At 44.7% G+C, this 27175-nt stretch overlaps 1 protein-coding gene across 1 annotated transcript in view; it reads left to right on the top strand.

The window, feature by feature from the left end:
- Positions 1–1459: 1459 nt before the first annotated feature.
- Positions 1460–27175, top strand: part of SPAG16 (sperm associated antigen 16) — a 464997-nt gene continuing 439281 nt past the window's right edge. The window contains exons 1-6 of the mRNA XM_048484850.1: positions 1460–1591; positions 8095–8141; positions 14814–14912; positions 17649–17776; positions 24291–24428; positions 27026–27133. Of these exons, the coding sequence (XP_048340807.1) occupies positions 1501–1591; positions 8095–8141; positions 14814–14912; positions 17649–17776; positions 24291–24428; positions 27026–27133 (611 nt within the window). The 5' untranslated portion in view covers positions 1460–1500. The remainder of the gene's footprint in view (positions 1592–8094; positions 8142–14813; positions 14913–17648; positions 17777–24290; positions 24429–27025; positions 27134–27175) is intronic.

Here is a 27175-nt window from a genome sequence, read left to right as displayed (position 1 = left end):
TCCAGGAATGGTGGCCGCTGGTCCTGAGCCCAACGGCAGGGTGGCCACTGGGCCACTCTTCCATCAGAGCTCATGACAGACAGGGGGGCGGTGGAATGCCTCCCGAGGATGCTTCGGCCCCAAATCCTTCCCTCCTTCCTGGATTTGCTTTACAGACACAAGGCTTGGAAGGCTCAGCAACATTGCTGGGGTTGCCTAGCAACCTCCAAACCAGCAACTAGGCGCTCAGTGGCCTTTGTTTCTAAAAGGAACAGGTGACGTTTTTAGTGTTTTGGTCAATTTCAGTCTGTAGATATGAGAAATCCTCTCATCTGTTCCTAGCTCCATTGTACAGACCTATTGACCCCTATAGCCCAGTTCCAAAATGAAAATATGATTTCATGTGTTCAGTTGCTTTAGGTTAATATGTCTTTCATTCAACACACAAATCATTCCAGCTGCTGTACGTAGATTAAATTTTAAACAGATCCCAGTTAGGTAAGGGATCTATGGACTGCTGCAACAGCACAGTATCAAAAAGCATGACGTTACCCTGATATTATTCAGGATGGAGATGTCGTCTCTCAGTGAAGTGGGGAAAATTAGCTCAGAGCAGACTGCTTATTAATATTGCAAGAGGCTGGGTAGGGAATCTTTAATACCCATGTATACAAAGATCAGCTCTTAGAAGAAAATCCACAGCGAGGAATATAATGCAAATTTGACAGCCTTTATTGTAGGGATAAGAGGTTCACAAGCACTTGATTCAATGCCATAAATAGGTTGGAAAATAGGTTTGGAATTGAAAGGGCTACGGGACATATAGGAAACAAAGTTTGTGATTGAAAGGGATATGGGATATAGGTTTGGAATAGAAAGGGGAGTGGGACACACACACACACACGCACACATGAAAATAGGTTTGGGTTTGGATTACAAAAAGGTCATATTACCCATAAATAAATAAATAAATATTGTCATGTATATTGCAATGGTTAATACTACTGCCTATTACATCATCACATATATAGATAATAAACTCTCTTGTAGGTTACGCTCACTGGTTACTCTCTTGTAGGTTACGCTCACTAGGCTGGCTACTTAGGCTCCTAACTGGGAAAAGGGGGGGGGGGATGAATTCCGGGAGACAAGAGATTTCATTAATTTTATTTAATCAGACAGCATGCCTAGTGGCTAGAGGAAAGGCCTTCTGGATGACCTTTACAGAACCTCCGCTGACCTCCCTGCTGGGCCGCCCTGGGGCCGCCCTGGCCTTTCCTGCCACCCCCCCCCCTGCATTTGAGTCAGGCGGGGGGGCGGGGTCTCAGTCCTTGGCTGCCTACGGGGGGGCGGGGCGACCTCAGAGGCCAGACTTCCTCCTCCTCCCCGTCCCCCTCCCCCCAACGCGCGTCTGAGGCGGCCGGCCACCCGGAAGTGGGGCGAGACGCTCTGGCTCCGTCTCTATGGCGACGATGCCGGGCGGAGCGGAAGCGGGCTGGCGTTGCCCGTAGCAACCGAGGGATGCGTGTTGCGGGCAGGCAGGCGGGTGGCGAGGGCATCATGGACGAGGGCGCCGCCGCAGACCCTTCGGGCGGCCCTTTCTGCCTGCAGCGTATCCTTCCTTGGCGGCGGCGGCGGCGGCGGCGGGGGGGGGGAGGGCGCCCCTCCCCTTGCGCCCCTCCCCTCGCGCGTTCCTCTGACGGTTCAACCTGCCAGCACTCTGCACATGCCCAGGGGGTCGGGTGAACACCGTTTTGGGGAAGGTGCGCGGGGGTGGGCCTCTCCACGTGGCGCCTCCTCGGCGCTTCCCGACGCAGACCGGCTCAGGGGTGTGTGACCCACACCGAGGTCATGGGTCAGCAACTGAGCTCCCTCCCTCCCCCAAAGCAAGGGGGCAGCCAAGCCACAAGCTCCCGCACCGCCGTCGGTCTTTGTGGCTGACCCGCTTTGCCCCCAGAATAACTACCGACGCTCACGACCTTCCAGCGCTGAGCAAAGCCAGGCTGAAGTTCCACAGGGTGAGACGGGGCTTTTAGGGGAAACCTGCCCTTCTCGTCCCGGAGGGGACAGCGTAGAGCTGGAGATTTGCGCCCCCGATGTTGCCGGACCCGGCCAGCCCGCCTTCCCCCTCAATGGCTCCATCAGGGGTCTGCAACCTGTGGCTCTCCAGATGTTCATGGACTACAAATCCCATCAGCCCCTGCCAGCATGGCCTGATGGGATTTGTAGTCCATGAACAACTGGAGAGCTGCAGGTTGCAGACCCCTGCTTCCAGACCATTGGCTCAGGATGAGACCTCTCTGCCCTTGGTGGCTTCTTGGCATCCCTCACCTATGTCATTGCCTCACCTCCCACTGGTTAGAAGCCTCTCCTGCTGCTGTGTGGACGGTTATCCCTGGTGTGAATGAGCTGGATTAAAGTCCAGCAGCACCTTTGACTTTTCCAAGGGTCTGTGTACGCTTTCCTGAGCCAGAGCTCCCGAGAGGGCAGCTGCTGCGTTGCTTTATATTTGCACAGTGCAGACAATGTAGGAGAAAGCTGTATCTGCTGTGTTGTGATTAGGAAGACCCTCCAGCAGGGGTCACCCTGGAACAGGGGTGCTCACTCTCCCTGGCTTCTGGAGAGCTGCGTTCACAATCACTCTCTTCCCTGGCAGTAGCTCTTTCAAGGTGGGAACCATCAGTACATTTTTGCACCAAAAGGAGACAGTGTGGTTGTGCATTCATCAGCGGAAGCCGAATGTGCATCCCTCCGCAGGTCCAAGAGGACCTAATTCTTCGTGAAGACTAAATAACCATATTTTAAGTGCTGACTTCATCAAAACCATTCCCCTTGGCAATGTTAAATTTAGCGCTTTTTAAAAAAGAGCATTTATAGTGCTCCAGGCGGCTATCAGGCACACTTGCACTTTTGTACAAGCCACTTTGTAGGCTCCATGCTGCTGCAGGAAACAAAATGGCAGGGGCAATTGTAGAAAAGCAAAAGTGTTCCTGATAGCCGTCCAGAGCACTATAAATGTTCTTTTAACTAAGTGCTAAGTTTAACATTGCAAAGGAGAATGGTTTTTATTAAGCCGGCGCTTGAATATGGTTCAGTAGTCTTCAAAGAGAATCAGAAGGGAGCAAGGGCATAGGTTCACGGGTTCAACCCCCCATTACATGTCCGAAGCTCCGCCCCCGCCCCCACCCCCACCACTGGGCTCCCAGCTGGCAGTCTCACTGTTTTACTGCAGACAACCATAACACCCTCTGAACTAACTGACACAAATGCCACATGGCACAAAACAGTATGGAAGAACCAACCTTAAAACCTCAGGGGGAGGGCGGTATATAAAACTAATAATAATTTAAAAACCCCATTATTAACATTCATTATAAATAGGGAATTTAATTCATTATTCATTATGATTCCCTATGCATTACAAATAGGGAATTTATAATTCCCTATTCATTATAAATAGGGAATTTAATTCAGTGGCTTTGCTGGACCAGACCCAAACTTTCCTGCCTCTTCCTTCCCACTGCAGCCCATGCCCCCCCCCCCCCAAAAAAAAAAAACTACTGGGGATGGAACCCTCGAGGAAGGGCAGTAGCAGTGGAAATGGCCAGGCTACTTTGGCTCCAGTCCTGTGTCTTTGCCAGCTCTTCCCATGACACTACCTGGCCTCGCCGTAGTAGGGGTTGAAGGCTTGAGAATTATGGGCGCCTGGCAGTCCCACCCGCCCTGTGTGCTCCATTGTCTTCTGGTGAGCATAAGCAACCTGGATGTGAAATGTTATTAACCTGAAAAGAACACAAAATGTGTTAACTTGCAGGAGCACAGGTTTATGAGGTTCTAATTCCATTTCTCACATGATCAGCTAACCTGCCATGTTAAGGGCTTTTATTTAATTCAGGCTCAAATTTGGCTGTTTAACCATATAGCTAACTCAGAAGTGCCAGGGAATATCTTATAATGCTGTTCCCTTGCTTAATTTTTTAAGCATTCATTTCATTCATGGCATTCATTTCACTAGCTGCAGTTGTGTTTTCATTTTTTCCATACCTTGGAGCTGCCACAGGAGTTCCACTTGTGTATGACTGTTATTTCAGAGTGTATCCCACAAAGGAAAGTGGCTGTTTTTGTCGATTCCGGTCAGGAAGATGATATGGACAGAAAGAACCCCAGCTGCTATGCCACCATGTGTGGGGAGATGTTTGTGGAGAACCAGCAGAGCACATTTCACTGTCACACACGACAGGGGATGAAGGCCCTGGACCCGGTCTGTGTGTTCCATGAGGTGTTGCCTCAATGTCAAAACGTGGGTAGGCAAAGAGAAATTGCCCTGTGAGCCACACCCATCCCCTTGCTCAGGCGGACTGTGCTCAGGCGGACTGGGTCGATGGGGCAGGCCTTGTGAGGCGGGAGCCAGGGCTCAGTTGGCAGCAGCACCTGTTAGCTTGTGCTGGCCTGCGCAGTGTGCCTCTGACTTCTTTGTTGCCGGAGGGGTCGTTTCTGGGTGTTGTTTGTAATAAAAAGCCCCTCCTCCCATAGCTCAAGCTTTATTTTTTGACTGCCTCAAAACTTTTCTGTCACCTAACATCAGTGGTATGAAAAAATACTAGTAGGAGTAAATTTGATGGAACGCGCAGGTTTCCCATTTATTTCTATGTCACCCTTTCCTGGCAGGGCTGAGTTCAGGGCAGCTAACAGCATTTCAATGGCACATTCATTAAAACATCAGCATACATATATATAAATATGTAATTGATTAGTATCTCTAATAATAACTGTAACTTAATCAGTAATCAAAAAATGGTGCCCTTTGTCTAGGTTAAGCAAGTTAGAGAAGGAATCACTCTTCATCAGGGTGAGGTCGGTCCCAAAGGAGATAATGGGGAGGCCTGAAAGACAGCAGGAAGCGTGCGATCTGGCTGGACCCTGTCCTCAGCCACGGGCCTGGTGGAGCTTCTCAGTCTTTCATGCCCTGTGGAGGTGGGTCCCCCAAGGCCTGGGTTGCACTTGCCAGAGAGTTCTGCCTGGCCCAGGTTGAGGATGGCTGGATATTTCTTGGGCCAGGGACTGCCAGGAGATTGTTTCCAGATGAGTGCAGTGCTGTTTAGGGGCTGTAACCAGAGAGGCGGTTTCACAGGTACAGTGGCTCCAGACCATTTCGGTCTTTAGTCAACATCAACACCTTGAATCTCATCTGGTACTCAGTCTGGAGCCAGTGTAGCTGGCTGAACATTGCTATTATGTGTGCCCTCCAAGAGGTCCCTGTAAGCATGCACCACCGCCTTCTGGACCAGTTGTAGTTTCTGGAGCAATCTTAAGAGCAGCCCTGAGTACAGTAAGTTGTTGTAGTCTAATCTAGAGTGACTGTTGCATGGATCAGAACGGGATAGGTTGCCAGACTTGGCAAAAGCGGTAGAACGCCATCCTCACAGTGTTTGTGACCGGGATCTCCAAAGTAAGCGTGGCACCCAGAGTTACCCCCAAGCCCTTTATGGTGGAAATTGGAACAAGTTGAGCACCATCAAGAGTCGGGATCTGGCTTCCCTATCCCAGCCCTCTTTACTGGATGTTTTCAAAGTAATGCCTCTAAGCCATTATCAGTAAATTATTTGGAATACAAAGTGTTTCCCTTCATAGTCTGCTTTATTACTTTATTGCATATTTCTGCCATTGAATTATATTCTTTGTTTTTAATATATTTTCTGACTTTTTTTGAATAAAGCCTTATTTAGAAGAAGAAGAAGAGTTTGGATTTAAGGCCCACATTTCCTCTCCTGTACGGAGACTCAAGGTGGCCTACAAGCTCCTTTCTCTTCCTCTCCCCACAACAGACACCTTGTGAGGCAGGTGGGGCTGAGAGAGTTCGGGAGAACTGTGACTAGCCCAAGGTCACCCAGCAGGAATGCAGGAGTGCAGAAACACATTTGGTTCACCAGATAAGCATCTGCCACTCAGGTGGAGGAGTGGGGAATCAAACCCAGTTCTCCAGATTAGAATCCACCTCCTCTTAACCACTTCACCACACTTATCTTTATGGTGTATGTTGTTCAAGGAGTTACTGGCACCAAACTCAGGTGATCTTGAGTATACTCCAAGAGCCCAAGCTTAGATGGATATACACAAGGGCTCGTTGTAATTCCTTCCCTTGTTCTGTACTCCAAGGGAGATTTCTTAAAATTGACTCGCAAGAGTGGAAATGCCCCCACTGTACTATAGTGGTGCAATCCATGGAACATATAATGCTTAACTGCCCCAAATACGAAGAAGCTAGGACCAGGCTTTTGACTCTGCTTCCTGCTAAGTTTAAGGAATACTCTGTGCTGGGAAGGTGGCATTCCTACTAAACAACTCCTCTTCTGTGATTTTAAATTCTGTAGCTAGGTTCCTTTTAGGAACTTTGGAATAATACCTGTGATGGTTTTATGTATGGAACATTTGCCTGGATAATGCTGGTTGTTATATTGGTATTATGCCTAATAAAGGTTTTATGTATGTATGTACTCAGGTGATCTAAGTGGCATTATGGCACCACAGCAGGGCAGCTGTGATGGTCATAATCCCCTGACTTTCAGGAGATGGGCTGTTTTTTTAAAAAAAATTAGCACCATAAAAAAATTAGCACCATAAAAAAATTAGCACCATAAATTTTTTTTAAAAAATTAGGTTAACTACAGGTTGAATGTCAAATGCAGTTGAGATACCAGACTATTGCCTTCCATCTCTGATTTTCACAGTTAACACAAGCAGGCATGACCTGCTTCTGCAGGCATGACCATGATGTGCTAGCTGACAGCCCTGGTGTTTCTATCGACAGCCCTGAGAATGAACCCCAGACCAGAATCTCGCTGGAAACAAAGAAGAATGAAGTCTAGGGCTCAGGAAGGAAAATGCATTTGGTCATTCGGGGTTTATGACTCCACAGCTGTGGTGCAATTTCTCCTTCCCATACAATCTCCCTGAAAAAAAGCCATTTTCTTTTATAGCTCTGAGTATAGCTGTATTACTTTTTTGTTGAATTAGATGTAGGAATTTAGCAAGGAGAGATGGGGTATTTCTCAGGGAGCACTGTCCCCTCAAGCCCTGTAGCTGTGGACCTTAGAAATGTTGTGATCGCACTAGAAGCAAAAGGAAGGGGGTGTGAATGCAGAAAAACAGAGTTTTTCACATTGCTTCATGAGGAATCAATTCCGTGTAGAAATCATACAGTCCTCCTAATCTTGGGAAATGCTGCTTCATTTATCACGGCAGCTGGCAATAGCAGCATCACTGAGAATGGAATCCAACCCTACGATTGGGGAGAAAATAGTGTCTGTATTCAAACTGTATTGCTGTGTCAAAGCAAAGAGGGGATTAACTAGTGTTTGAGGCTAATGGTGCCATATTAAGCAGAGCTGTGCTCTTAAAAACCCATTGAACTCAGTGGGCTTGAGATGGTCTAGCTCAGGGGTAGGGAACCTGCGGCTCAAGAGCCGCATGCGGCTCTTCTGCCCTTGCACTGTGGCTCCACAAGCCGCGCCACTGGCCCCATCCTTGCCCGCCCTGCAGGCAGCAGGATGGGCGCACCAACTGCCCACAGTCGGCTGGGCCGCGCCACGGGCTTCCCCTCTTGCCCGCCCCGTTGGAGCAGGGCAGGCGCTTTCCCGGCAGCCGGCGAGGCCGAGCTGCCGGCTTCATCCTTGCCCGACCTGCAGGCAGCAGGGCGGGCGCATCCATGCGCTTCTCAGAATGAGCGGAGTAAAAGGTTTAAAAAACCCTATATATATAGTGTTATCTTTATTTTAAATGTCAAAAATTATTTGCGGCTCCAAGTGTTTTCTTTTCCCATGGAAAACGGGTCCAAATGGCTCTTTGAGTGTTAAAGGTTCCCTACCCCTGGTCTAGCTGCTCCTAAGATTTCACTGTTCGTCTTGTTGGTGAGGCTTTCCCTGTTGTGTTTCTTGGCGGCCAGGCTGATAGCTCCGAATAGGTGGCATCTATAACGAATTGCAAAGAATTTAGTTTTGAATGAACAGCTTGATCCTATTCTGATGGCCGAGAGTTGATGTATAAATTGTAAATAAAACATGCTATGAAGTCATGTCTGAAATAACATGGTTATTTTCCGCTTAACTAAATATGCAGAAATTACTCTAACAGAATGCTCTGAAGATGACTATCAGTATGAAGAGGTAATAAATGATATCTCTCATTTGCCTTAATGTCTGGTTGCATGCTGTAATACATATATAGCTTGCAAGGAAGGTGTTTATTTTATTATTCGTACAATACATACGTATAAAAATATGTAAAAATATTTTACAGCCTAGAGTCCAGATCTATGTTGGCTTGGGTGCACAGTACCTATGAGTGGACAGATCTCCGTAAAACTCTTGTTTTTTGTCACCAGTCTTCTCTCCCCACCTTCCTGCTGCCCAGATATGATTTTTCTAAAGCTCTGAAGTCAAGTAAAAAAAGTATTTCTTGAAACGTTCAGTGCTCAGTTGTGCCCTATTATATTCTCCCCATGAATTCTATAACTCTGTAGGAGATGCAATGTTGTGGAATTCTTTAAAAACCCACAATTCTGTGAGATGAAGTGGTTGTGTTGTAAATATTAACCAGTTAATTTGTATCTTTGGGTCAGAATCAGTTAAAGGTCTTTGTGGCCACCCCCCTGCCACTCTACACCTTACGGTCCCTGTGAGGCAGATTTTCCTGCCTTATCCATCATCCGCTTGTGGGACTGGATAGCTTTTCTGGTACCCTGTGATGGTTTCAGGCTATAGTTCTAATCTGGTCCCACACTAAGGTGCAGAATGCTTTTTCTTTTCAAACAAATGTGCTCAAAAATGGCACTGGAGAACTTGAGCAAAGAAAGTTGGAATGACAAAGAAAACCAGCAGATGGAAATTAAGTTGGAGTAAGCTATGTACAATCTTAGGTTTTTGTCGCAGGCACAGGATTTTATCAGAGTTTCTAGGTTTCTCAGTTTCTTGGGTTATTCTTGAGTTACTCTGGGGTGCTACTGACTTGTAGATTCACAAAGATTTTGGGTTCTGACAGTCTGGTACCCTTTTCCTGAGTGTGCCCATTCTGCAGACATCCCCCTTGTTGGGTAATTTCTGTAGATCACTAATACACCAGAGAGGGAATCCTCCTCTGAGTATAATTCCCTCCCTATTTTTTTTAGGGATTCTCTTTCCCAGAAGATATATTTCCCTCACCCTTTATTTATGGTCACAGTGGAAAGTCTTTTCCTGCCATTCCACCACTGCCTTGACTAATCAATCAGTTTCTAGTTATTTTGTCAGTGTATTTCTGCTCTCCGCTCACGCTGACCCACACCACATTTCAGATCAGATGATGTTAACAGGCAGGAATCCAAAGCACAGAAGGATGAATCTCTCTTCTCTCTCCGAGGGGTTCGTCCTCCCTCTGTCAGTCAGCTGGATGCTCCACCTATCACGGTGCAGGCCAGCTTGCTTGCCCAATCAGAGGGTTGTCTAGTTCCTAGAGATTTCTCCCTTTGCACTCTGTATGTGCCTGCTTTTGGTTGCACTTCTGAACCTTATTTATCTGTGCAGCCTGTCACTTGAAGTGTTAATATCTTTTCCTCATCTTGCATTTTAGATTGGGGAATTTCCCTTCCAGTTATTAATAACCCATATTGTTAATAACCTGTACTTACTGGACAGGAATCTCGGTTGTTTTTCTGGTTCATTAAATATAATTTAAAATCCTTTTAAAGTCTGAAATAAATCTGTTTGAGGCTGTTCAATAGTTACGAAGCTTTTGATCTGAAGATTCACTGAGATGTATGTCCTGGCTGATTTTGTATAGCTTCCATAGGTGTAAGGATTCTTTTGCCTTCAATAAAAGCAACAAGCCTTATTAACCCCAAATTTATTTGGACTTCAATATTTCCCAGTCAAAAGCCTGAACAAATTCTTTTCTTGATAACACTGGCATATATACTGAGTGCTTTTAATCTAAGCAGATTTCTCCTAGGCCTGAACCGATATTTTTTCTACTACCTGATAAATTGGTTTATCTCTCCTGATAAAGGTATATCAATTTCCAGTTGGTCAGTTTCTCAGTTCTGGTTCCATCCCTTCTAAACCAGTAATAAATTACAACTAATTTAGCGGTGTAAAAGTTTTTCTCAGTATTAGGGGCTGTCATTTCACCAGTTTGCCAGAACTGCTGCATTATTTTAGATTGTATTGTCCCAGATAAACTTAAATAAACTTAGTAAATGACATCTCTAGGCAATGGGAACTGATTCTCTAGCAACTGATTGGCCATAAATAGAAGAAGAAGAAGAAGAAGAAGAAGAAGAAGAAGAAGAAGAAGAAGAAGAAGAGGAGGAGGAGGAGGAGGAGGAGGAGGAGGAGGAGGAGGAGGAGTTTGGATTTATATCCCCCCTTTCTCTCCTGCAGGAGACTCAAAGGGGCTTACAATCTCCTTGCCCTTCCCCCCTCACAACAAACACCCTGTGAGGTAGGTGGGGCTGAGAGAGCGCCGAGAAGCTGTGACTAGCCCAAGGTCACCCAGCTGGCGTGTGTGGGAGTGTACAGGCAAATCTGAATTCCTCAGATAAGCCTCCACAGCTCAGGTGGTAGAGCTGGGAATCAAACCCGGTTCCTCCAGATTAGATACATGAGCTCTTAACCTCCTACGCCACTGCTGCTCCTTTTCTATATAATTCAATTTATAATTCAAACTTACTATACCGCCCACCCCTGAAGGCTGCTGCTGCTGTGTTGAGGGCTACTCCCCATCCAGTTAAGGAGAGAGTAATCAAATGGCCATTCCAAAACTCTCACCAAATTAAGAACTTTATCTTTTCCAAGAATAAATAAGGTGAAATAGCACTTGAAAAAAAGGAGCAGTTCCAAAATTATCAGCTCAAGTAGGAACTGTCCAGTGCATAGAGCCATATAAGTCAACTCACCGACAACCCAAGAGAGCACAAGAAAGCACAGAGTTGCAAGCAGTTCTTGTCTTATCTTCCCAAACTAAACAATTTAAGCAGCGTAAAGCCATTACAGTACAGGCATATCGAAGATATAACAAACAGAAAACAAAGGGAAAAATAGACCAAGTAATCATGGAGGAGCCCTTCACCAACGCAGCTGGAAACCACCCCCGAAGGGCTCTGGGCGGTGTACAACTTAATAATTCAGATAAAAACATCATAAACATATAGCCATAACCAACACATACTCTTTTGCATCCTAGACAAGAAATCTTATAATTAGGCCAAGATTTTAGATCTGTATTTTTTCACTATCAGATTGATGATATTGTTAACCATTATCTTTAAATGATCAGAAAACATAACACCTGGATTTCTGATATCATTAATCTATGAGAGTGGAGGGCTCTGATTTAACCTATTGTTTTAAATGTAATTTATCAGAGCTAATTTTATCACCTGACATCTGACTGGAGAATCTCAGTCTTGGACAGTTGCCTTGGTTTTTGCAAGGTAAAGGCTCTGTCATTCACATATAACAACAATTTTGTGACTATTTGAGATTTATTTTTGTAAATACAATTTTTGTGTATCTTTATGGCTAATGCCTATTGCCAAGTTGAATTAAAGAGGAAACATCATTGTCTTAATTCCCGTGGGAACTGAAAAGAAGTGGAGTAACAGCTAATCTGTACCCTTGCAGATGGGTTATGAAGTAGCTCACTAATCAAGCTACAGAAATTATCTCCCGTTCCAAAGAATTCTCGTAAATATCCCCACTCAATTCTGTCAAAACCCTTCTCTGCCTCGATAAAATAAAATATTGTGGAATGCTTTTGCATATCTGCTAGATTTATCAAGCTAGTAAATCTCGTAGTGATCATCCTCGTGGGGCAGAGTTGTCAGCAGTCCAAGGTCTGCTAATGGCCTGAGTTCGATCCCAATGGAAGTCAGTTGCCGGGAGTTGGCTCAAGGTTGACTCAGCCTTCCGTACTTTTGAGGTTGGTAAAAGGAGTATTCGGCTTGCTTGGGGTAAAATGTAGAGGTCTGGGGAAGGCAGTGGCAGACCACCCCATAAAAAAAATAGTCTGCCTAATAAACATCATCATGGGCCCATAATGGCCTGTGCTTGGACAGGGAACCACCTTTACCTTTAAGCCTCCTCGTATTCCATAACATCACCATGTCTTTTATGAAACCTTTTTGGTCTTTTCCCATGTATTTGCTCAAAAAGTATTTAAATATTTTGCTACAATTGCTGTTAGAATTTTAGTCGGATATGCTATATGTCGCAAAATCCTAAGTGAGTTTATCACGTATACTTCTAGTTTCTTTATATTCCTGCTCTTTTATTTTAAGTTCTTCCATTAAATTACTCTCTTACTTCTTTTATCGTAATTTTTGAGAAATAAAGATGCTCCTCAGATAGACTTTAAATGTTTCCAAGACTAATATACTTGATTTCTTCAGAATAATTAGTCTTAGAAAGTGTATAATTTCTTCCTGTAAATTTTTAACGAAAATTGCATGTTTTACATCCCATATACTGGCTTCTGGAAGCATACAAGGATTCCATGCACAACATATATGTTTGCGTTACCTTCATATGTGAGCATGTATGAACGAAAATACGATTGATTAGCAACCCGCCAGGATGGCTAAAGGAGGGCCTGTGGCTCAGTGTCAGAGCATCTTCTTGATGTGCTTCAGGTTCGATCCCTGGCACTGCCAGTTAAAAGGATCAGCCAGGAGGTGAGGTGAAAGGCCTCTGCTTGAAACCCTGGAGAGCCACTGGCACTCTGAGTACATAGTACTGAATGCAATAAATCAGTGGTCTGCTTCAGTAGAAGTTCATCCCTTTCGTGCCTAAAATAGTGTAAAATAGTCAAAGTATCCACATGAAACAGGGATCTTCAGCATTTTTATAATCTGAGGAAGCATCATGAGTTCCACCACAAAATGGCTACTGGGGAAAAGGACTGAACACAAAGTGACTGCAAAAGTGACAACTCTTGTTGGGGCAAGGCAGTGAGGACAGTGACATCTCTTGGTTTTGATGTTTGGTTTCAGTTTCTGAAGAAAAGGCAGGATTTATTCCCTGCACGGCCGCAAGGAGAAGCTGTGAAGCCCCAAGACATAAAACCTCTTTTTGCCCCGTCTCTGCCAAGTTAAGGGAGCAGGCTGTGATTCAGCTGTCCAAGATGAGCTCAGCACTTTGGGTACAATATCCGTCTTCCCCTTTTTGGAGGTGTTTCATTCAGGACCTTTTGGATTTTCCAGGGGGCTTCAGGAAATATACTGGCTGACATCATGGGTGCCGCGTTGGGAATCACTCACATAGGAGCCTGGAATAACAGACTTTCTGACAATAGTGCAGACAAATCCAGAGACTGTGGATGTTGCAGGCAAATATGATCAACGGCTTCTGAACGCTGGATAAACTCTTACAGAATAGATTACTGGTCATCAAGATTCTTGAAGTGGGACCTACTCCTAAACATTCTGTGTCTTTCATGAACCATTTACAAAGCAACAGCAGTAGATATACAGAATTTCACGGCAGATTTGTACCTTATTTGAATTTACCATCAAGCCACCCAAAATGTTCTCTCTCAGTTCATCCTGTTCCCGTACAGACCATCTAGCCCATCCTGTGATGTTCTTGACAAGTGTTGTTCAGCTGTTGCTTAAAGGCTACCCATAAGGGGGAGCTGACCACCTCCCTAGAGTCGCATAGCTGCAATGGGGCGCATGCCATTGGAGTCACGTGGGGGGCAGAAAATTGCCCTAACACCCCTGCGCTTCCTCCCGCCCCCTTCCCCCCTTTGTGCCCCCCATACTCCCCCCACTAACCTTAATTCAGCCAGCCGCAAAGAGCAGCCGGCTGAAAATGTAGCCTGATGGGAACTACACTTCCCAGGAGACCTCTGCAGGAGTTGGGGCTCGCAGGGTCTCCTGGGAAGTGTAGTTCCCACCAGGCTGTTTTTCCAGCCAGCTGCTCTTTGCAGCTGGCTGAACTATGGTAAGTGAGAAGGGGGGAGGGGCGCTGTGCGGGAGAGTGGGCACCATTTTGCCCCAGGCGCCATTTCCCCCGCCCATGCCACTGCCTCCCTAGGTAACCAATTTCAGTGCTGAACCACTCTTATTGCAAATTGTTTTCCTACTATCCAGCTGGTACCTTTCTTTCCATAATTTAAACTCATCATTGTGAGTCCTTTCCCCTCCTGCCAATGGGGATGGCTCCTTGGTCACTTGTAAGGGACCGCCCTTCAGACTCTTTGGGACAGCAATTATGGCCCTCCTCCGTCTCCTCTTCTGCAGACCGAACATTCCCAAGTGCCTCAATGGTTTTCCTATGGCTGGGTCTCCAGGCCCCAAATCACCCCCCTCTCCTAATCACCTCCGCTCTCTCAGCCTTGCAACTCACCTGCAAAACACCACCCATCCTTGACACACACAGACTTGAGACTTACTGAAAATGTGTGCGCTTTAGGCATCAAATGGGCCATTATGTATTTCCATGACGGTAACATTTTTATAGGCTTTGAGGAAGCGAAAATGTCAAGAGCTGCTGGAGAAAGAATCAAGCTGTTGGCCCCTTTCCCCAGTGCGGTGGCTGGTAATAGACCTCAGGGGTGTCAAGCAGAGGCTGTTCTGGCTCTGCCCCCCAGGATTGTTCTTTGTTGTGTAGAGAGGCCAGAGGCTGAAGCTGGGATCCAACCCTTGCACAAAACGGACTCGAATTGGCATCATTCTTCTCCACTGGGTTGTTTTTTTCCTTGCTGATCATTGCAATTTTCTATGTGCTGTTTGTGTGCAAAGATTTCTTTTTTTGGATTCAGGGAGAGTGCTCACTTTGCATGTCTTTACAATTGTGACTCAGATACCAGCAGATGATGATTTCAGCGTCCAGGAAGGTGATGAAGACCTGATGAAAGCTTTGCAGACGATGGAAGACCAGGCGGTTGACGCCCAGATTATGGTAACCATTTTGTTCTTCAGAATGGCTGATTAATATCCCGCTTTCAGAATGTGATACTTGTGTAAATGAATGTGGATAAGCTAACACATCCTTACTTTTATGTCATAGAGAGCGCAGCATCTACATATGGGTGCTGTGTGGTTTCCGGGCTGTCTGGCCGTGTTCTAGCAGCATTCTCTCCTGACGTTTCGCCTGCATCTGTGGCTGGCATCTTCAGAGGATCTGATAGTAGGAATGGAAAGCAAGTGGAGTATATATACTGTGTATATAAGTGGAGTATATATACTGTGTGCTATCTTCATTGTTACTCCCAGGCTACAGACTTCTTTGGGACTCACATACCAGGCTACTCTATTCAGAGGGCCTCACCTTTTGACCTCACAGTATATATACTCCACTTGCTTTCCATTCCTACTATCAGATCCTCTGAAGATGCCAGCCACAGATGCAGGCGAAACGTCAGGAGAGAATGCTGCTAGAACACGGCCATACAGCCCGGAAACCACACGGCACCCAAGTGATTCCGGCCGTGAAAGCCTTCGACAATACATTGAGCATCTACATAATTTATACACTGAAAGGGAGAGCAAGTGATGTTTAAGAATAAAAGATGATATTGCTTTGTGGGTACCGGAAAGGGGCGATGTGCAGCAGAGACATAAGTGACATTTTGAACTGAACCAAATTGAACAGTGTAATATTTTCCCCAAGTGTTTGAACTTTACAGTGGTGTCCAGAAGAAGGGCTGAGGTAGACGTGACATTTTATGATATTTTATATTCAGATTTGCTAACTCATCGTCTAGTAGCACTGAAAATAATGGGCTCGCCTAGTGGGAATAACCCAGTTTCCATGCTACAGACCAGGTGCAAAGGAACTATTTGGGCATGCTCAAGGGCTGTTTGTTCCCAGTGGGCCTCCTTTTCCTTTTGGATAGGAAGCCCCCATTTCTCATTACGACCGTTCTGGGGGACTCACCAAGGAGGGCTCCTGTTGGAGAAGCACAGCTCCTTTAGTGCCTCTCTGTCGCTTTCTGTCCAGGCCATGCATTTTGTAGGATCTCTTGATGTTTGTGGATTCCGAGGACAATGAGGAGAGAGTTGCTTTAGGAGAATGAAGATTGTGTTGTATTTAAGTAGCAGATTGATATGGAAGGAGAAGTCCAAAAAAACCCTTCATTTTGCATTTGAGTAAATGCTGCACTGTGATCGCACAAACCATCAGGCATTACTGAAATGTCAAAGTGTTCCCCTCAGTTTGTAAACTGTTTTAATAATTAATTCACTGCACAATTGAGGATGAAGATTTCTAGGCAGTTCCATACTGATTTAGAAAGAGGTTTTGGCGTTGGATCTGACTGTTTTGTTAACACTGCAAATGCTGTTTACTCTGAGGAGGATGTGCCCACATGCTTGGCCTTGTGGCCGCCACTGTTTCCCCGCCCTGCAGAGATTCTCATGGTTCATAGACTGGGACTCAGCAGCAGGGGCGTAACGAGGCAGCCCTGGGCAAACTGTAGCCCTGGGCAAAACCTGAGTTGGATGCCCCCCCCCCCCCATGGGCGGCCACTCCATCATCTCCAGATGATACCCTGAAATTTTGGTGCTGATCCAAAAAACCCCCTGCAGAAATTTGCCCAAGAATCTTTGTTCTGCATTGAGTTTTCTGCATTGCTGTCAATGGGGGTTGCAGGCTGGGGGGGCACATTTCTGAAGGCACAGTCTCAAAACTTTCAGGGTCTCATCAGGAGACTGCTCTAATGATACCCCCCAAGTTTGGTGCAGTTTGGTTCAGGGGGGGCCAAAGTTATGGACCCTCAAAACTGTAGCCCCCATCTCCTATTAGCTCCCATTGGAAACAATGGGGGATGGGGGCACCCCCTTTGGGAGTCCATAACTTTGGACTCCCTGAACCAAACCTCACCAAATTTGGGCGGTAGCATAAGGACAGTCTCCTGATGATACGCTGAAATTTTGGTGCTGCTAGCCTAAAAACCGCGCCCCCTGCAGGCCACAAATGGAAAACCACTAAAATACTCAAAAACGAACCCAGCATTTTGATGCCCCCCACAAGGTGATGCCCTGGGCAGCTTCCCACCTTGCCCAATGGGCATTACGCCAGTGCTCAGCAGGCTCCAGCATAGTCAGTTAGTTGCCATATTATATGAAGCTTAGAGAGGGCAGCGGATCATACTTTCTATTGCTGCTTCCAGCTACAGTGGATAACTTTTTTCTTTTATGGACAAATGTATATCTACAGATGATAGCCAGGTATAGATGTATATAGAAGCAAACTCTTGCTGATGTGGGTGTGGCCATCTGTCCAGATACCTGTTTGCATCCATATCGTGGGACTTATGTGGGCATAGCTGTACTGACTGCACATGCTGCATGTTTAGGGAAATGCACAAGCTGATCCTAAGTCACTGATTGCTGTCAGAGGGACTGAGTGTTTGAGTAAAATGTAATCCAGTGCAGCCATTACAATCAGAGTAATCTTGAATGGGATTGTGTTGTAAGGTAGTTAAGAAAAACTATATTCTCTGCGCAAGTTCCATAGAAGCCATAGAAGTATGTTGATCTGGTGGAGTGGGGAATTGCTGTCATTTCACTGTAAGTTAGGGACAAAGATGCCAACAAATCAGTGTTAAAACGTTTTCCTGAAAGGGATGATGATTAAAACTGGTTGAGCACATTTTCTACAGTGGTATCTGATTTTTTCCCCCCTTGGTTTAAGGCTCAACGACCAAGCCAGGTAATGAAGCATTCCCTCGCTGATGTACCTGAAGCTGTGGATGACTTCCTCTGCAATTTTTTAGTCCGAATGGGGATGAACAGGACTCTAGACTGTTTTCAAACTGAATGGTAATCTTTCTAACTATGTAACTTCAGAAAATAAATGTAGTATTGCTTGTGAGCTTATACTGCAAATCGTTACTAGTTTTAAAAACTAAACGTGCTTATTTTTTTCTGTTTCCCTCCCTTAATGATAGGGGCAGTTTCTTTGTGTCTTGCAGCCTTCAAACCTGTAACAAATCTTAGTCATAAAATTAGTTTACTATACAGTCAAGCATTGTAAACCTCATATAATAGCCTTTTTTTTAAAAAGGTCAGCTCCCCCCTTCCAACAGTTCAGTCTTATTCTCTCTGTTTTCTGAACAAATGGATGGACTCTCAGGATTGGGTCTTCTCTGTGTCTATAAAATGGTGTCGGTAACTCATATTCTGGGCCAATGAAAGCTGATTTCTGCTGGTGTAATTGTCCAAATTAAGCAGATTACGCAGCTTTGTTTTTCTGAACTTCTTCTGTCTCTGGTCAGGGAAGCGGGCCAAAGGCACAGTGGATCCTGGACCTGAAAGTGCTGCTTAGACGGCAGCTTTTACAACCTCAGGTTCCTGTGACATGTGAGCTGCAGTGCATCCATTGCACAGGAAGTTGCTCCTCTGCTTCCTGCTGTAGGTGTAAGACCTCAGTCCCAGAATAAAGCGATCTGTAGATTTTTAAACTATAGACTTTATTGATGATCAAGGCATAACGAGAGATAGACGATTTCTGAGGACACATGGCAAGAGATAGATCTTAAATCCCCACAACCTTGGACCCGCCCCCACCAGCCAATGTGCCACAGCTGCAAAATGGAAACAAAGGAAACAATACAGTGATTAAATTACAAAACATTAACACAAAAGGCAGGAACCATCACACCTAGGAGGGCCGTGGCCCTTCCTGTTATCAGTCTAATGCTAAGGAAGGGAGGGGGAGGTAGACGAGCTGGCGCCTCGCCCAAGGCCAATAACCCTCTGAATGGAGGGTGGGTCCCCCTCCTCCGAACACCGGTCAGGACCCGTCCTGACAGTAGGTCCCAGACTTCCCTGAAACACTTGAAGTACGGTTTGTGGGATTTTTAGGGAACAGCACTCAATATAGACTGGGGTCTGTTGTACAGGCTGTGTTCTACATTCCGAGCTATGTTTACAGCCATTTAGTATTCTAGATCTGAGAGTATACCTATGAACGTTTTCTGAATCAGTACTTGCGATATTAAAGCACCCATGTTTAATAGCTTGTGGGTTAATGTCCTAAGCATGTATTTCATAACTGCTTCTAAATTGCTTTTAAATTTTTAATTGGCTTCATTAATAAGTAAAAGCAAATTATAGTCATCACATTTTTCTTTCTACAAGTATTTTTCTCTTGCTGCTGTACAGCAGATCCACTCTGTGATCAAACCCTAATGGGATTTCAAGTGAGAAAATAATGAATACTGAGAAAGTTGATTCATTTACACCTATGAGACCTGAGCTCATTTGTTAAATGACCCTCTTAGATATGAAAGCCTGCTTAAAAATTAATTAAATTAGGCAAGTTAATTAATGTATTTATGTCACAGCTTGTGAATTATTTTGATTGTCTATTTAGATATAGAAGTTTCATCTTTTACTTCCATGTTAAAGTTCTAATAGAAGCATTAAATAATGACAGTATTTTCTGTAAAATGGTGAGTGGTACCATACTGCAGAAATGTAGCATTTAACCGCTTTAACAAAAATAATACTTAATAAAGTTAAAAAGCAATTTATTTATAAACGTGAATTTTAATGCCTAATGTCTAGAAAAGTTTTTTGTGGCATGGAGGATAAATAATTCCACTTTATAAATGACCTGCTGTTAATCTCCTATTAAAGGGAGAAGACATTTTTCTTCAGGCCTGGTGGGAACTATGAGACAGTTAAAATTGTGCTTACAAACCCCACTTAAGCTTAGCTTTATTAAGTTTTATGGTTTCTGAAAATAATTTCTACCCAACACTTGTATAGCAATTGCCAACAGGACTAAATTGACAGGACTGAAGCATTAAATCTGAGGGTTTTATTTGTTTAAAACATTTCTATCTCAGCTTTCCCCAAATGAATGAGCTGAGGGCTACTAAATATAAAACAATAATAAAATGACAGAAACGCTCTACTCCATGAAATAAAATCACCCAGCAATAACAGTCGAAAAACATCATACCCAAAGTAACTCCCAGCCACTATCAATCATGGGAAACCTGAAACTATTTTCAGATAGTGATTCTGGAACTTTACACTTAAATGTCTGACGACGACAGCCACACTGCAACTACAGCAAGCAAAACCATGCCTATAAAACTGAAGCAATTTCAAGTTCAAGTTCCCGATTGGCTCAACAACACTGACCTCCCGCACCAGGTCCTGGGTCCCACATAGAATTAGATCTAGGATCACATCTCCCCTGGTTGGTTCTACAACCATCTGCTCTAAGCCACAGTCATTTAGCATATCCAGGAATGTTCTCTCCTTACTATGACCTGAACATGCATTTTTCCAGTTTATGTGGGGATAGTTAAAATCGCCCATTACCACTACATTTTTGCTTTTGTTGGCCTCTCTAATTTCTTTTTCCATCTCAGAATCCTCTTGTGCGCTTTGGTCAGGGGGACGATAATATATTCCTAATGTTAAACTATGCGTCACCCCTGGTATTGATATCCACAGTGCTTCTGTAGAGGAATCAGCTCCCCCTGCATTGTCTATTTTATGTGACACTATGCTCTCTTTGATGTAGAGGGCCACCCCACCCCCTTTGATGTAGAGGGCTACTGTCCTATCCTTCCTTAAGAGCCTGTAACCTGGGATAACAGCATCCCACTAGTTCTCCTCATTCCACAATGTCTCTGTGATGCCTACTATATCAATGCCCTCCTTCAAAACTCTACTCCAGCTCTCCCATTTTAGGTCGAATGCTTCTACTATTAGCATAGAGACACTTGTATACTCTGTCTCTGTCCCTAACCTGGGATTTATGTGTTTTGCCCTCTAGCCTTTTGTAGACACTATCACTTATCACATTGCTATGCTCCTCGCTTGTATGTGGTTGATTTAGAAAAACCTCCCTCTCTGTCTGCATCCCCATGGACTCTGTATTCCGAACCGAAGTCACCTCAGTTCCTGTCGGCTTTCCCCCAAGGATCAGTTTAAAAGCTGTTCTGCCACCTTTTTAATGTTGAGCGCCAGCAGCCTGGTTCCTCTTTGGTTAAGATGAAGCCTGTCCCTTTTGTACAGGCCTGCCTTGTCTCAAAAGGTTCTCCAGTTCCTGACAAATCTGAAACCCTCTGCCTTACACCACCTTCTCATCCACGCATTGAGACCCTGTATCTCCACTTGTCTAGCTCGCCCTGCGCGTGGAACAGGTAGCATTTCGGAGAATGCCACCTTGGGGGTCCTGGATTTTAACCTGTTTCCTAGCAGCCTAAATTTAGCTTCCAGAACCTCCCGGCTACATTTCCCAATGTCATTGGTGCCAATGTGGACCACAACTGCTGATTCCACCCCAGCACTATCTAACAGCCTATCTAGACAAAGCGGGCCATCCGCAACCTTCGCACCAGGCAGGCAAGTCACCATGCGGTCATCACGCCTCTCACAAACCCAACTCTCTATATTCCTGATGATCGAATCACCCACTACAAGGAGCCCCGCACCTCCCCGAGGGGTATCCTCAGTGCGAGAGGATATCTGACCACCAGCTAAGGAACGGGTCCCATCTAAGGGAACATCTTCCACCACCTCAGACTGGCACCCTCTGTCACCCACTCTCATTCTCCATGACATCTGAAGAGATGTCACCTTGGGAGTGGGACCCGGCTGTTAGGTCCCTGAAAGCCTCGTTTGTTGCCCTCTCTGCCTCTCTCAGCTTCTCCAGGTCTGCCACCTTGGCTTCAAGAGAACGCACATGTTCCTTGAGTGCCAGGAGCTCATTGCAGCAAGGGCACACCCACGACTTCTGGCCTACTGGCAGATAGTCATACATGTGACACTCAGTGCAAAACACTGGAAAGCCCCCCTCCCCCTGCTGGCTTCCTGCCTTCATATCTAATTTTGTTTAGATATTCAAATGCTGATTTTAATTAGTGCCTCCCTCTTAAGGTTTCTATACCTTCTACTATCTCTTAAAATATGTTCTTATTAAGTAAAACACCTGCGTGCGCCGTTAGGCGTGCGCCGCTGGTTCCAGACACTAACTGAAAAGATTTTAAAATTTGAGAAGCCCCACCCCTCAGGAGCCCCACCAATCAGCAGCCCCAGGACAAGGAGAAAAAAAGAGAAAACCCCTGTTTAAAATACACTGTTTAAAAGATGTGGCTTTGAGAAAAGCCCTCTTTTTCTGGCCCACTCCTCTTCTCCACTGCTCCTCTTCTCTGCTGGTTCTAGAGACTAACTGAAAAGATTAGATTCCTCCTCCTCTCTCCTTCTCCTCCTCCTTCTTCATCATACAACCCATGATCTAAAAGACCCACCTTGGTACCTCCCCTGGTTGGAGACTTTCTTTCTTTCTTTCTTTCTTTCTTTCTTTCTTTCTTTCTTTCTTTCTTTCTTTCTTTCTTTCTTTCTTTCTTTCTTTCTTTCTTTCTTTCTTTCTTTCTTTCTTTCTTTCTTTCTTTCTTTCATTCGATTTGATAAACTGCCCTACCCCCGAAGTTGCCTCGTTTTACACTCATTTTACACTAAAATGAGGCAACAGGGTAATTCAGGTGCCAGCTTAACCCCATATGATACCTTGTTTATGCCAGAATCTGGGAGATGTTTTGACCACACAACTTTTGGTTCTCATCCTTCAAGCTCTGATCAAAGCAACATTGGCATTATTTTAGCCCTGTGCTAATGCACCCGGTGACAAGATGTGCGTTACTCAGGAGGGCTTGAGTGTGAATTCTAATACCTGTCTTCCTGACATCTCTAACAACAGCTTTGTTATGTTAACCCTTTTCTTTGAAATCTTTACAGCAGGGCTCAATGAGCCGTTAGCTCTGGTGAAAACTAGAGTGCTTGGCACTTTAGAATTTAGACATTATTGTTTAAGGCTAATACTTTCACCCATAAGCATTTCAGCCAACATGTAAAAACATTTTGCATTTTTGCACGTGTAGCAGAATACAAAAGATGTTTACAGGAGAAGGGGCTATTGTTTATTCTGAGAAAAGCTAAAACAGTGCATTTGTAGTTGTCATTTTCTTCTCAAAAGATGACACCACAGTGTTGGGGAGGGGTAGCATTGTGGCTTCTGGGCAGAGGTTGCCTTTGCATAACCACTCCATTGCGTATGTATACATTGCTTCTCCCTTTGTCTACCCATAACTGGTTATCAGTCCTGAAATCATTAGCAAGTAAAATGTTCTAATCTGGAGCATCATTTTGAATATCAGGGTCTACTGTCTCTGATCTGCTAGAGGCAGGAAGCTGGTTGCAATTGCGGTCGCTTCCCAGGGTATCACCCAGTTCTTGGGCTGCCTGGGTGTTGACAGTAAGGAAGCAACTGTTTTTGGCGTTTAACTTTTGATTAAATTTTCAGACAAGGGCAATGGAAACTGGCAAGTCAGCTAACCAACCTATTCCTGTAACTGCTTCATTGGGCTCTGTTTTCTCCTGGTCTCTTTAATCATCTCCTCTCTGATTTGTGTTATGTATAATGAACAGCCTGATTGTTGGTTAATTTCCAGAGTTCTTGATTGCAATTACTAGACTCTTCTCACTATTCCAGGGCTTGAATCTGTACGAAATTCCACTGGTGAAATATTTTGCAAAGAAGTCTTGAAAAGGGACATAGGGTGACCTGTCTGTAGTCCCGATACTGCACGCTTTAATTCATGGTTGGGTGGACTTCCATCTTGGCTGGTCTGTGTTTTATACCCCATTGTCTTGATATGTTTTTAATTTACAGAGAAAGAGCGCATGGGCAGAATCTCTTCCCACATATGTGCACGGGAATAACGTTAGAAATACCTTGCTTTGTGAGATCCATATGCATTACAGGTTGATTTCAATTCTCCTTTCCAAAGTGCAGTGAAACTGTAACATTTTAGCCATAGTTGGAAGCTCACTGAGTCTCTATGGCCCTGTTGCACTGTTGTTGTTTTTTAAAAAAGAATGATAACTTCATCATTTCATTGGGAATTCCAAGTATGTTATAATTGCTCTGTAGGACATTTTGTTCCCTTCCACCACCCAATCCCCTTTGAAACTCTTCTCAGAAGGCAATATTTCAGAGGCATTCACGGAAGAAGGCATGCTGTAATTATCTGCATTTAATTAAAAACGTTTTACAATTCATAGTTCACATCCATTTCATCAGTTATTTTTATGTGCCTTTAGAAAGATGTTTTAAGTATATGAAACTAGGTAGGCACCCTGAGGCTAGCCAGTGGGTTTGTGTGCTGTTGTGGGAATTCCAGTATAGCACTGATCTATCTAGTGTGGTCCAGCATGGTAAAAGAGGCTTGGTGCTGAGCATGAATAAAGTGTGTGTGTTCGAATCCTGGTGAATCACAGAAAATAAAAACCTGTGTATTCATAATTTTAGGTACGAACTGATGCAGAGAGGTATACTTGAACCTAAAGACATTGGACTTGTTCCGGATGCGTACACCTGCAATCAACATTTGGAAAGGGAAAACAAATGTTTAAAAAAGGAACTAGAGAACTACCAGCTGGTGGCCAAGTATGTTTTTATTTATTTATTTATTTATTTATTGGTTAGGTTTATATACCGCCCTCCCCCGGAGGGCTCAGGGCGGTGAACAATAAAATAGAGCACATATGTCAACTTAAAAATCTGTTCAGTATCAAATAATATAGGCTCTAATAAAATAAACCCACCCCATTAATGCAGCATTATTAAAATCCACATAAAAGATGGCGCCTACTATCAAATTCCCTTTAAAAACCAGAGGGAAGGGGCGACAGGATCCATTTGATATTATAAAGAGGGAGGGCCCCTCAGCGGCTAGTCTCCCCAAAGGCCTGGCGGAACAGCTCAGTCTTGCAGGCCCTGCGGAACTCATTAAGATCTCGCAGGGCCCGGACAGCTGGAGGAAGAGCGTTCCACCAGGCCGGGGCCAGAGCTGTAAAGGCTCTGGCACGGGTGGAGGCCAGCCGCATCATTGAAGGGGACTCCTGTTTTCTCTCCTGACAAAATAAAGCACAGTTAAGTTCTGCTCATTTCACTTGAAGATCTAAGTAGTTGTTTCTCTACCTCAACTTTTTATTTGCAAAATTTATAGTTTTAATTGTTGCAACTTTATGCAGTGAATTGGAGTCCGTGAATTTTAAAATGCCTGGCTGTATTGCCCCCATAGAAAATGTTGTACTCAAGCTCAGTGAAACATGGGATTCTCGGTTTCCTGGAGAACCCTGTTGGGGAAGGTAGTCAGGAGTGCCGGGACAGCGTGTCAAATTCCAGGCCCAAATTAGGATCTAGGACCAACAGCTTTGCAGCCTCCAGGTCAACAGAGGACCCAACAGGGGAAGAGGATCCTATCCTTTAGACAGGACAGGCTTCTGAGTTCAGTGGGACAAGAGTGCCAGGAAGCAGCATCCATCTGGCACAGGTGTCAAATTCGTGGCCCTCCAGATGTTATGGACTACAGTTCCCATCATCCCTTGCCAGCATGCTGTAGTCTGAGTTTGACACCTATGAATCAGGCTGCTCCTCTTCGGGCCTCTCAAGGCTTCTCCATCTTTTATTCAAATGGTTCTTTGGCAACTAATTCTTCCCACTAGGTAGTGTGCCCTTTAGAAGTTAGCATTTACTATAAAGTACAGTTGCACAGGAATACCTTCTCGGGCAATAAACATAGGTGTAGAACAGTAAAAACCCCATGGGGGGGGGGGGGGAGATCCCGCCTCTGAAACAAATCTGCCCCATGTTATTTCCTCCAAACTGGATTTTTTAAAAGAATCACACTATTAGCAAGTGTTTTTAAAAATCCCATGTAGCAGCCACTTGCGAGTGAACGGCTGGGCAAGAGGTGCTTTATTTGCCTCCGTTTTCCTCTTTTTAATTTTGCGGTTGACACCTGCATAGCTGCCCAGGTGCAGATGGTCGTATCGTGAGACATCAGCATGGCTGTGAGGGTTCATTTGTGCCTGCCTGGGTAGCTATGCATGGTGGGAAGTAAATTAAAAAAAAGAAGAAACCCGTCTCTGTGAGAAGGCATGCATTTGTGTTTATAGATCCTCCAGCTGATTTTCTATAAAACACGGACATTGGCTGTGAGGTTGATCTGTATATCTAAGCCCCTGTTTGACTATTTGGAGGTTGGGAATTGGTGCCCCCCCCCTCCCCACTGTCATCTTCACATTGTCCTGTTTGTTTTACTGTAATCATAATGACTGTGTACAGAAAGAAGATTTTCTTCCCTTCTGAATGCTTTTGAAAAGCAAAATAGCTTTTGCATTTCAGAAGAGAAAATTGTATAGAATTATTGATTGTTTTTGAGAGTGCATGCAGTATAGAAACATTTATAAAACACTAAGCAATTCACATATTTTATGTATGAAGGGAAAAATCCACTATTAAGGGTTCATGTTGGAGAGAGACAGCAGAAAGCAATCCGGGGAGATCTGCTGTTCTGTAGAAAGAATTTCTGCATCTGCCTTGGTGTTCATTCTTGGCACAAAACGAACCTGCTGAATGCACATTGACTGAGGGAAATGCATTGAGCAGCAGTAGTTTTATGAACCTTGATGCTAATATTCCATTGGAATTGCACTTCATTCTGGACCTTGATCACAGAAACAATAAACCGTTGTCTCCGCTTGTGATGTTCTGAAGCAATCCAGAGCAACGAAACAAGAACAGCAAAGCAGGACTCACAAGTAAAATTGTCAGTCAAACTATGACTGAGTGTTAGCAAGAGTGTCAGCCAGGCCCAGTAGTCAAAAACCCATCAGACAAGGAGTGTTTGATGTCAGCGTGTACTCCAGGCATGACATTATCAGCCTCCACGAAACCCAGTGCAAGGTAACATGAAAGGCATGAAACTGTTGTGTTCTTGAGGATCCTCTCTATGTTATGTGTCTGTTAATGCCTTTTTCCCTGGCTGGGCTGCAGGTTGTTGTGATTTGGATTTGATCTGAAGTGCCCTCAGTTCTCCGCTTTCACAGTCCTTAGTATCTGGATGTTACAGGAAAAGTCTCCTTCCCTATTAGTTTCAAGTTGCTTACCCAGCTTAATCTCATGCTTGATACTCTCTTTCCCTTGATAAGTCATTTGTTTTTTAAAGGCCAGCTTTTCCCTCTTTTTAATTCATGCAGCAGAGCTAAGGAGGCGCTGCTGAAGATCCAGAGAGAGCGTGACTTCCACCGAATGCACCATAAACGAGTGGTCCAAGAAAAGAACCGGCTCATTAATGATATTAAACGGTGAGGGATGATGACTGATGCAGTCTTGGTTCTGAAATCCTG

Source organism: Sphaerodactylus townsendi, linkage group LG02 (assembly GCF_021028975.2).
Source record: "Sphaerodactylus townsendi isolate TG3544 linkage group LG02, MPM_Stown_v2.3, whole genome shotgun sequence".
Lineage (NCBI taxonomy): Eukaryota > Metazoa > Chordata > Lepidosauria > Squamata > Sphaerodactylidae > Sphaerodactylus > Sphaerodactylus townsendi.
The sequence above is the reverse complement of the archived record's forward strand: the minus strand, read 5'-3'. Positions and strand labels throughout refer to the sequence as shown.